The sequence below is a fragment of the Ursus americanus genome, chromosome 4 (assembly GCF_024610735.1).
Source record: "Ursus americanus isolate L20-20 chromosome 4, mUrsAme1.1.p, whole genome shotgun sequence".
In the NCBI taxonomy this organism is placed as follows: domain Eukaryota; kingdom Metazoa; phylum Chordata; class Mammalia; order Carnivora; family Ursidae; genus Ursus; species Ursus americanus.
In genome coordinates, this window is record NC_142130.1 from 32,394,962 (window position 1) to 32,407,247 (window position 12,286).

The window sequence follows — 12,286 nt, forward strand, 5'->3', positions numbered from 1 at the left end:
AATGATTTGAACTAATTATCTTCATATCCTAGAAAGCAAGTCACTTAGATTTCTAGTTTCAATAAAAGTACATTTTAAAAATCATTCTACAAGTCGCCTCTATTCTGGCTTTTTCATTACACCCAACTGTGTGTTATCTTTTGGTGTTTCTAGAGGTGGACAACATTTGCTGCCATTCAGTGGAATTTATTCCAGCTCTTTCTCCCCATCTAATAGCATTGCCTATTAACTTTATTGTTTTTTGCATATTAAATTTCTAGTCTAACTCTTCTTCGGTCTTTTAATTAAATATATATATATATTGTTCCTCTGTATCTGAAGTAATCTCTACTGTTTATGTTTTCCTGTTGGTACCATATGGTCCTTGACCATAGGTCTCTATTTAGCTAACTAGCTTTCTCCTTCCTATCTCCTACTCCTTGAAAATAAGGATACTCTTTTATTTCCTTGTAAAGATATCCTTTTGCCTTATTTCCCTGTTCGTCCTTTTTATTAGTTCTTGTTGCTCTTATTTTAAATTTGTTATTTAAATTTTGGTTTCTTCTCAACATCCTAAAGTTATTTTACTCACATCTATAAACTTGATGAATGTATCTTTTTTCACTACTGAAGATATAATATATTGCTTCACTCAACAGCTCAGCTTATTGTTTAGATCTTAATTCTCAGCCTAAGAGTATCAGACCAAGGAATTGTTACCACAAAATTGTCTTCCACATCAGTCCAAGAATCTTAGCAACAGCATGGTTTCTGCTTATGTATGTATGTATGAATGTTAGCAGTTAAAATTCCATCTTCATTAATTTCACCTGCCCACCTCCCAACTAGAGATGAGATAAAAGATTTCTGAAAATATTAAGATGAAACCGGAGAAAAGACCATGGGAGCAGATGTATGTACCTATGTGTTTTAAAATTATTCTGTTAGTGGGATGCCTGGGTGGCTCAGTCTGTTACGCTTCTGCCTTTGGCTCAGGTCATGATCTCAGGGTCCTGGGATCGAGCTCCTTGATCAGCGGGGAGCCTGCTTCTTCCTCTGCCTGCCGCTCTCCCTGCTTATGCTCTTTCTCTCCTCTCTCAATTAAATAAATCTTTAAAAAAAAATCATTCTGTCAGTTAAAAAATGTATCTTAGTTATATCATAAAGTTATGTTTAATTTATTGATTCTAGACGTCAAGGCCTGGAAAATTGTTACTCTAGCTTTTCTTGATTCTACTCCCCTTCCAAGCCTTCAATATTGTTAGCGCATCCAGCCAACACTTCTTTTTAAATTAGGTTAATTACATTTCTCTTTTTTATGGTAAACTCGATACGTGTTGAGCTAGCTCTTCCTCCTTTTTGTAGTTCCCTTTTTGGTCAGGAAGTAAAAACATCTTGGACTCCGATGCTAGCCTGAAAATACAGCTATCCGTCATCTTTAAACACCTTATTTCCTAACTGAAATGAAGAGACCTGCATCACTTTTTCTTAATACATTAAATTTTCCCCTAGGGGGAGAAAAATAATTCAGAAACTGTACCAGAAAATGAAATTATAAAATGAAATTACTCTCCCCTACACATTTCCCAATAAAATTTTCTGCCCTAGGATGATCATTTTTCATAGTCCTAGGAAAGACCTATTAGACTATCTTTAGAGAATGCATTACATGCACCTTGTATCCTGTAGAAGTAAATGAAAAGTTTGGCCTTAAAGAAATGTACAAAATTAATCCTTAATTCTGATTTCTAGACTTAATTTTGAAGGAGAGTTGAATGATTTTCTTCTTTTATCCCAGGTAATCATAAATGTGGAAAGTACCCTTTCTTGAATAATAATAATTGATATATATCTCTGTTTCTCTGCAGAATGATGACAGATCTAATGCTGTAACAAGTTCACCTACAACAGAAACAGGTAATAGACAACAAAGGTATAATTAACCACATCAAGAATAATTCTTTACCGGGACTTTCTTGATAAATTACCTCTTAGCTAGCTGTGGCTTCCTTTTCTGAGAGGAGAAACCAGACCCTGAATTGATAACTTCCTGCACATTTTCCATTTTTTAATTCAACTGGTTGTTCAACTGCTCAGCCATTTGATATGAACATGCGAGCGTGAGCTAGCAGGGCTATAGGGTCATAAGAGAATCTATTCAATATAGTAACATTCATTCTGCCTTTATTGTTATAGCAAAAATAGCATGACAGTTAAAAATACATACAAGCAGCCTTCCTGATTTCGAGGTTACTCTTCTGTACCAGAGTTTGTATTAATAAACAAAATTATCATCTTATCTCATTACCAGGTTTAATTTGATCTTTGTACCATTTATTGAACTTTTATGACATGTGTGTCTGTTATTATGTTTAATTTTTTTTCCATCTCCTTTAATCTTATTTTGCTTTTCCATGCTGATGTAGTTCATCATTCCCCTGCATATTCTTTTCCTGCCGCTATTCAGAGAAACCAGGCCCAGCGCCCTGAAAGCTTCCTTTTCCGAGCAGCTGTCAGGGCAGAAGCAAATAAAGGTAGGTCACAGTGACCAAAAACCGGGGGGTACTTTATACAATGACATTAACTATTTTATGCTTTTCAACTTCTACCCTGAGACGTCACTTTGACAAAAGCTTTCAACTCTGCATTTATCTGTGATCTCACTAACATTAAAGCAGGAGAATCTTGTTTAAATTTAACTAGTTTCTTAATACCACCCAAAAGAGGTTATAGGTTTGAACAAATAAAATAGTCTTTCAAGGCTTTAGGGAATGTTCCTCTTCCTGTAATGAGCTCTTTTTCAGATTTTTCTGTTAATAAAAGCTGTTTTATGTATTCTTAAAAAATATGAGTCAGTAATTCTTTTTTTTTTTTTAACATTTTATTTATTTTTTGAGAGAGACAGACAGATGACGAGCAGGGGGAGGGGCTGAGGGAGAGGGACAAGCAGACTCCCTGCTCAGTGGGGAGCCTGAAATGGGGCTCAATCCCAGGACCCTGAGATCATGACCTGAGCCGAAGGCAGACACTTAGCTGATTGAGCCACCCAGGCACCCAAGTAATTCTTTTTTTAAAAAAGCTACTCAGTCTAATGTTTTTTAGTTAATATGACATACATCTGCGTGGTCTCCAAAGAAGTTACCTGGAAATAGAAACAAACATTTCAAGTCAAAAATAGCGACTTTTAGTGCAACTGATAGATGCCCTCGTAGTGAGATTTAAAATCGCACCAGAGTTGCACTGCATGTGGGATTGTAAATTAGTATGGAAAACTGTTTACGTTATCTAATAATGTTGACATTTGTATATCCTGTGACCAGCAGTTTTGCTTTCTGAAATATGTAAACACGTATACCAGAAGATACGTACAAAAATATTTATAGCAACATTATTCATAATAGCCCCAAACAGTGTCCATTAGTGATACAGTGGATAAATAATTGTGGCATATCTGTATAATGGGATACCATATAAGCAGTAAAAGTGAACAAATTAATATATGCAATATGGATAAATACGGATAAATCTTATAACAGTGTCAATCAGAAGAAGCCAAGCACAGAAATATACATACATACCGTATAGCTTCATTTATAGAAAGTTCAAAACTAGACAAAAACTAATCTATGGTATTACAAGTCAAGTACATAGTTAAAACCTGTGTCGTTAGAAGTAACCTTTAGGTACTGAGGGGCAGGGAGCATGAGAGGGACTTCTGGATATTGGTAATGTTGCATTTATTGACCTGATTGTGTCCATTTTGTAATAATAATTTATTGAGCTGTTTGCTTATGATTTGCATAATTTTCTGTATGTATTTTTTAATAAGAACATTTTTAATCAAACAAAACTAGTTGAACTAAATGGTAATGGACATTTGGTCATTTTTAACACAATTCTCCCTATAATTATGTATATTTGAAACTTTTCATAATAAAGCCTTTTTTAAGAGTCCATAAATGGGAAGTGCTGTACTCGTGAGGAACCTGTGACCAGGTGGGTCTAATAAGTATCTTTCCGGCACGAGCAGTCGCCTTTCTGTCTTACATATTCATGTTTTTTTAGGTCATGCTTCACCCCTTCTTTCATCTTCTGCACCTACCACTGATTCTGCAGATCCCATAACGAGACCGAACTCAAGACAGAGAGAAGAAGAGCTGGAATTAATAGATCAACTACGGAAAGTGTGTATATCGCCTCTGAACTACACTTTTGCAGTGTTATCGCTAGAGCCCATAACCCTGCAATCACTTGTTCATTTGGCTTACAATTTTTAATAGAATCAACAAATTGTGTACAAGTTGTATACTGTGTTGCCCATTGTGTGATAAGCATAAAAGAGATTTTGCTATTAAGGACATTCTTTTCAGCTTTTACTAGGAAGATGAGATGCGTTTTTCTATAAAGCTCTGTCCTTGGCCCTACGCATTTAAAAAATTTTTTCTGCCTCATGTAAGAAAATCTTGTAAGAGTATTAATAATATATACATGTGGACACAAGTACATATACATATAACATCACATGTAGTGATTGTTTTGTTTTGGAATTGAAAGAGAATCTAGTTCTGTTGTATTTTTAATTAGAAAATTGTAAGTGAATTTCTCATGTATTTTGCATATACTGTGGCCTGGCTGCCATATGTATGTATTAGAGCTCCTTAAGTTATTGATTCGAGATAGAAGGATAAGATAGGAATTGTAGTACTTAAGTTATTTGCTTTTTATCTTGATTCCTAATTAAATATATTTCACTGTAACTCCATTATGTCCTCTGTGTCAGCCACTCTTCAGTTAACGTGTTCCACATTTTCCTGTATTTTAGCATATTGAGTACCGGCTGAAAGTATCACTGCCTTGTGATCTTGGAGCAGCTCTAACTGATGGTGTTGTTCTTTGCCATTTGGCCAATCACGTGCGGCCTCGATCTGTCCCGAGCATCCACGTCCCCTCACCAGCTGTAGTAAGTATATCATGCTTAAAAAAACAAACAAACAAACAAAAAAAAGAAACTGGCTATTCATTAGACTTTTATTATGTACAATGGCAGGCATTATGCAGAATGCTAGGGATACAAATATGAATAGTCCAGTCCCCGTCTTCCCAGGTCTCACTTCTACTACAGAAAAAATCGGCATGGAAACAACGATTAATAACAGTTGTTATAAGAGAGCTATGTAAGAGGTTGCTACAAAAAAGGGACCACTTAACTCTGCCTGGAGAGTTCAGGCAAGCCTGCCCAGAGGAGGTAAAATTTGAACTACTTCTTAAAGTATGAATAGGAATTTGCCAGCATAGGGGTGCCTCACTGGCTTAGTCAGTAGAGCATGCAACTCTTGATCCTGGGGTCGTGAGTTCGACCCCCACGTTGGGCATAATGGTATTGAGAAAATTGGACAGCAACATGCAGAATAAAAAAACTGGACCACTTTCTTACAGCATACATAAAAATAAACTCAAAATGGATGAAAGATCTGAATGTGGGACAGGAATCCATCAGAATCCTAGAGGAGAACCCAGGCAGCAACCTCTGTGACCTTGGCTACAGCAGCTTCTTACTAGACACGGCTCCACAGGCAAGGGAAACAAAAGCAAAAATGAACTCTTGGGACTTCGTCAAGCTAGAGGTTACTTTCTAAAAAATAAATAAAATGACTCAGAAGATTATTTATTAATTTTTTAAAAGATTTTATGTATTTATTTGACAGAGAGAGTGAGCAAGAGCACAAGCAGGGGGAGCGGTAGGCAGAGGGAGAAGCAGGCTCCCCGCTGAGCAGGGATTCCCCATGCGGGACTCGATCCCAGGACCCTGAGATCATGACCTGAGCTGAAGGCAGACGGTTTAACCAACTGAGCCACCCAGGTGTCCCTCAGAAGATTATTTAAAAAAAAAAAAAAAAGGAATTTGCCAGCATAACAGAAAGGGGGTAAAAGCATCCTAGGCATAATATGCTCAGATTCAAAAAATAGGGACAATCATGGCATAGTCAAGAAATTTTTTTTTTTTTAAGATTTTATTTATTTATTTGACAGAGAGAGAGACAGCCAGCGAGAGAGGGAACACAAGCAGGGGGAGTGGGAGAGGAAGAAGCAGGCTCCCAGCGGAGCAGGGAACCCGATGCAGGGCTCGATCCCAGGACCCTGGGATCACACCCTGAGCCGAAGGCAGACGCTTAACAACTGAGCCACCCAGGCGCCCCAAGAAATTCTTCAGTTGTTTAGAATAGGTGATGCCCAAGGTATGGTTACGAATGGTAGGAGAGGTAGCTGAAGAGGTAAGCCAAGGGCCATGTGATAAGGACGGTATGTACAATGTCAGCGAGTGGGAAGTTTATCTTAGTGTAGATAATGAAGAAACAATGAAAGAATTTGAGGGGGGAAATGTGATTATAATTGCAGTTTAGAGTGTTGAATCTATTTTGAGGGTGGAATTTGACCTGATCTAGTGACCAACCTGGGGTAAAAAAATGAGGGAGAATATGCATTCAGGATGACTGGCAGGTTTTCTTTAGACTGCTGGTCAGATCTAGAAGTCAGTATCAGCATGGTAACCCACAAAAGAAGGAGCAAGTTTGGGGTTGACACACTCTCCTTTTTTTTCCCTTCAAATTTTCATTATAAAAATTTCAAACCGCCAGAAAAGTTGAAAGAATAATCCGAGGAACACTCTTAAAGCATCTACTTAGATCTGACACTTAATTGCTTTTTGCAATCTTGCTTTGTGTGTGTATGTGTGTGGTGTGTGTTTCAGTTGTACTATTTAAAAGTTGCAGATAGGGACACCTGGGTGGCTTAGTTGGTTAAATATCTACTTTTGACTCAGGTCATGACCCCAGGGTCCTGGGATCGAGCCCCGCATCGGGTTCCCTGCTCAGAGAGCCTGCTTCACCCTCTACCTGCCACTCCCCCTGCTGTGCTCTCTCTCTCTCTCTCTCTCTGACAAATAAATTAATAAATAATATCTTTAAAAAGATAAAAAATAAAAGTTGCAGATAATATAAAACTTTGTCCCCTAAATATTTCAGAGAATTGTTCTAGGTAGCCTATAGCCAATGTCTGACTGACTTGGGGACTGAGTCCTCCTGCCTAGAGGTGGGAGTGAGGTGTTGATTAACACTACAGTGCTTCCTGGGGGATCAGGCTGAAAGAGGAGGGCATACAGCAAGCCACTAGCGGCCAGCGGGAGTGGGGTAAAAAGTAAGGATGGATCCACAGGCTGAAGTGTTACTGGGTAAAGCATCCACAGCTCTTTAAGCCATATTCACATTTCCCCAGTTCTAAGAATATCTTTCATAGCTGTGCTCCCTCCTTTTCCCCAACCCAGCACACACACACACACACACACACACACACACACACACACACAACCAGAATATAACCAAGGTTCCCGAGGATGCTGTTCATTTGTAACATGCTTAAAACATTGTCTATGGGGCACCTGGGTGGCGCAGTGGGGCGCCTGGGTGGCGCAGTCGTTAAGCGTCTGCCTTCGGCTCAGGGCGTGATCCCAGCGTTCTGGGATCGAGTCCCACATCGGGCTCTTCCGCTGGGAGCCTGCTTCTTCCTCTCCCACTCCCCCTGCCTGTGTTCTCTCTCTCGCTGGCTGTCTCTATCTCTGTCGAATAAATAAATAAAATCTTTTAAAAAAAAAAATGTCTAACCTTTCAGAAGGTTTGACCTCATTGCATTTTCCGGTCATTTGCTATTATTTAGCAGGCACTTCCTGTTACAAATTCCTTACTCAAATTGCAGTTGTAGCTAGGCCTATGGATGGCCACTTTTGGACATTCAACTTGCTACCTCTCTAGATACAAATCATCTGTCCCTCCCGAGGACCTCGTGTTCTTCTAATTATAAAAGCTGCTTTGTTACCGAAGCCCCAAGGGTGGTGATGTGCCCTATCCCCTCTGGCACATCCACAAATAGAGGGCTCCATTCGCTTCTAAAGGAAATTGGTAGCCACTTTTCATTTAGTGACCTCTGAAAACAGGCCTTCAGTTTTGTGTAGGAGGGGTGGAGAGGAACAGTAGCCTTACCAAAGTCACTTGTGCTCCCAGAGACTGGAAGGACTTGGTCTCGGTCCTAAAGGTGGTGATTTAGAGAATAGAAGTTGACGTGCTATTTGGCAACACCAGTGAGAAAAGGGCTTATTCATACTTTGCATTCTTCCCCATTTCTATCAACTGAGTTAAGGGGGAAAAATTGTTTTAATATTTGAAAAAAGGACAAATGTGTCATTTTTCATTTCCAAAGGGAATGCATAGGAAGTAGCGAACAGCTAATATAGAAAGTGGAATTTGAGAGTAAGGGTGACTGAGGTTCTTTACGTTGATTACTGGAAAACAGTGCCTTCCATGTAAGAATGTAAAATACATATAAGGAAAAATAAAACTACTTTACAAATACTTAACTGCCTAAAGAAATGAAACATGGAAAAATGGATCTTCTTGTTAGTCAAAGAAATATGGGTATAACATGAGATGAGAGAATTTAAAACTAGCCGGTGAAATCAACAACAAAACTTCTAACTCATATTCGTGAGCATATATCCAGTGCCAGGCATTCGGCCAGGACAGGAGGTACAGAGATGAGTTACAAGCAGTCCAGTCTCTCAAGAACATTAATTTCTCTTTTAAAAACCAAAAAACAAGAGAAGTCTTTCATGAAATATCTTTGACATTTAAAAGCAAGGAGGCCTGGCTGGCTCAGTCAGTAAAGCATACAATCTTGATCTCGGGTTATGAGTTCAAGACCCACAATGGGTGTAGAGATTTAAAAAAAAAGAAAAACTCAAGTAGGCCTATTAAATAAAACTGTTTAAGAGAAGATCTTTTTGATTAATGACATACACAGTTAAGAGAAACATAAATATTAACACTTCCCAAATTATAATATTTGGAGGTAAAAAAGAAATGGACTTGGAGTCAACCAGTTGAAAATTGCTAATTAAGAGGGGGAAAAAAAACCCAGACCAAAAACCCTACTTTCAAATTGTGATAATGATTTATAAATAACTCAATATTGTTAATGGGCTTCTGTTCCAGCACTTAATTTCAGTATAAATAGTTACATCTACTTTTCCTTCCTATGCATTGCCTTCCTTTGTATTAGACTATATTGCTTCTCTTATTTTGTTCTTCTGACCATACAGAGAGCTTTGTAACGTACTTTCTTAGTAGAAGTTTTTTTGTGAGGAGAATATAAAGTTAAAACCACATATAAATGAAAAGCCATAGCAGTTTCTTTATGGCTGCATTAAAGCATGGTGATTTATTGTAATTCTTTGAAAAGTGGCTAATTACAACTCTGAGTATATAACTTTAAAAAACACTTTATTGATATGTTGTAAGATCCAGGATTTCTTTCCCTCAATTCAAAAAAAAATGACCCCTCATTATAAGGAGAGGTCTTGTGTCCAAGCATTTCAAAAGAAACTCAGAAAGGCATGTGTGTTTGCAAATAATAGGTTATAATTCATCTTTCTTTGTTATTTTGGGAGGGCCAATGATGTTTGTTAAACTGTTGTTTGGTTTAATAGACATAGGTGTCATGTAGTACAGTTCACATTCTTAGAAATGTACTAGTGAATCGTCAGAAATCATTACAAATATTGTAATATAACAACTCACTGAATGAACCATATCACCAAGGTAGATGACCTGAAAAACTTCTGAATCATTTCAAATTTCAGAATAGAGGGAAATTGTTTATTTCTTATTCCTTTTGGTATAGATTATGCTCTTGTTGAAATTACTTTGTTCTCCAAAACCTGCATAAGATTTCTTACTCAGATCAGCCTGCACATTAAAGAATTAGAACAGGCTATACGCAGCTCTCCAAAACCGTAGATGATGTCATTGAAACTTCTGGAAAAGCTTTTGGGGATAGCAGCTTCTATGAGACTTAAGGCAAAATCCTGAGTCCTTCTGAACTCCAGAGTGATAGGGAGTCTATGGTGTGAGTCCTTTGGGACTAGCCATTCTGTTGGAAACATTTGTAGCCTGGGATCAAGCATTCCCAGCGCTTCTCGGGCTCCACGAACTCCCTAATTTGCGTGCGTGTGTATTTTTCTCAAGAGCAGATTCACAACTTTCACCAGACTGTAAGGAGTTTGATTCCATTTGTGAAATACTGTCCTACATCCCTGGAATTTGGATAAATGCTAAAGGAAGAAATGACTGGGGAGAAAGCTGATTGTTCCTCCTTCCTCTTCATCTTCATCAGTCAGAACCCTGCTATCTACAGGGGAAATCTCAAAGGACATTTTTCTCTTTTGCTGCCCCCCCACGACCTCACCCCCAGCAAACACAGAGACATCTTTTATGTCGTGGGGTGCTAGTAGCCTTCATGGAGGTAATGTTGAGTTAGTTTCCATGATCATTATCCTGATCCTTTTTTTTTTCTGAGATGGTAGTGATTCCTGGACCAGTTTTAACTTAGCAACATGAACTCCATCCTTTTAGCCTTTCTTTTGCATAGAAACCAAGTTGTTTTTCTACCTATGTGGTCAGACCTATTTCACCTCCCCTCCCATAGATGTTGGCATCCGAATGGTAGAGTTTCAGAAATTCAGGGGTCCTCCTTCTGTAGAATGAAATGCCCAGTCCCTTTCTTTTGCTAAAGTCCATGGTGCCCTATTCACACACCCCCAACCTTCTCTCCCAAACTCAGATCAACATCCTGGTTTGCTTAGCTAAGGTCCCTTAGTAATTAGAGAAGCTTATTACCTATTAAGAGAAGTTACATTGTTTCTATGTCCATTTTTATAGGCAGAAAGGGAAACTGGTATAGGGAGAGGGTATTTCTAGCCAATGGAAAACTCTCCTAAGTAAAAAACAGTTGTCTTGTTTATTTGCCCAACTTCCCTTAAAGTTAAGCCCTTGTCCTAATAGCTTTCACCACAGTGACTGTTCCTTTATGCCTCAGTTTACCTTATATCTCCCTCTTTAGCCAGGAGTTGAGAAGACCACAGCATCACTTGTCCAGTGTATACCCTGCTCTTTCACATGTAAAAAGTAGAAGAGAAGGAGCCCAGGTCCAGTGTGAATTAGCCAGTGTGAACCCCTGTGGTGTTTTTTTTCCTGTTAAGTAGATCATGATTCTGGGGCGCCTGGGTGGCACAGCAGTTAAGCGTCTCCCTTCGGCTCAGGGCATGATCCCGGCGTTGTGGGATCGAGCCCCACATCAGGCTCCTCCGCTATGAGCCTGCTTCTTCCTCTCCCACTCCCCCTGCTTGTGTTCCCTCTCTCGCTGGCTGTCTCTATCTCTGTCGAATAAATAAAATCTTTAAAAAAAAAAAAAGTAGATCATGATTCTACCATTTATGTTTCACTCTCTTAAAAAAAAAAACACAATAACAACAAAACAACTTTCTTACCTCAGTGATGAAACAATTTGGCAGAGGCAAGAATGGGTACTCCTAGAAACCTAATTCCTGTCTTCTTTCTGGACCTTTTTGAAAGTTTTTCAATTTGAAATTTAAAAATTATTATTGGGGGTGCCTGGCTGGCTCAGTCAGTGGAGCGAGCAACTCTTGATCTCACGATTGTGAGTTCAGGCCCCACGTTGGGTGTAGAGATTACCTAGAAATAAAATCTTTAAAAAAATTGTTTTAAATTTATTTTCAGTTAAACTTTTTTTTAAAGATTTGTTTATTTTAGAGAGGGGGTGGATGAAAGCAGGGCAGGGGGGAGGGGCAGAGAGAGAGGGAGAGAGAATCTCAAGCAGACTGCCTTCTGAGTACAGAGCCCGATGCAGGGCTTGATCTCGTGACCCTGTGAGATCATGACCTGAGCCAAAATCAAGAGTCGGCCGCTTAAACTGAATGAGCCACCCAGACACCACTTTAAAAAAATTTTTTTTAATTATTTTCCTTTCATCCCACCTTTTTATTTTTTCTAATAAAGCCAATCCTAGCCCCTGCTACCTTTCTCAGGCCGAGATTATAGTTCCTCAAACACTACTATATGTTTATCTCATTTCCCCCCTCATGATGGAGTATCATATTCCATTTTTGAAGACAACCCAGGTATTCACAAGTGAGCCTTTGTTTTCTGGAGGTGGTACAGTAGGCTTCCATCTGCTTACCTGTGTAAAACTCTAAGTTTTACAGGAACACAGAGTTCGTGCAGACATTTGGCTTCCATGCCTAATGCTTAAACTTACTGTAAACCAGCCGCTGAATTTGAACACTTGAATTTGTTAATCATTCTGGGAAATGGAATTCATATTTCCTCCTTACATTATAACCCATACATAACCCACTAGGTGAAAAACTTTTCCACAGCTTTAGGTCATGTGATATAACTGT

The 12,286-nt window shown here is 38.7% G+C and overlaps 1 protein-coding gene across 7 annotated transcripts in view; it reads left to right on the forward strand.

Moving 5' to 3' along the window:
- The window catches only part of LRCH3 (leucine rich repeats and calponin homology domain containing 3), a 125,801-nt gene that overhangs the window by 103,392 nt on the left and 10,123 nt on the right, over nt 1-12,286 (forward strand). For all 7 annotated transcript variants that reach the window (XM_045812673.2, XM_045812667.2, XM_087861555.1 and 4 more), the window contains 4 exons: nt 1,848-1,896; nt 2,406-2,513; nt 4,045-4,163; nt 4,802-4,939. In XM_045812673.2, the coding sequence (XP_045668629.1) occupies nt 1,848-1,896; nt 2,406-2,513; nt 4,045-4,163; nt 4,802-4,939 (414 nt within the window). The remainder of the gene's footprint in view (nt 1-1,847; nt 1,897-2,405; nt 2,514-4,044; nt 4,164-4,801; nt 4,940-12,286) is intronic.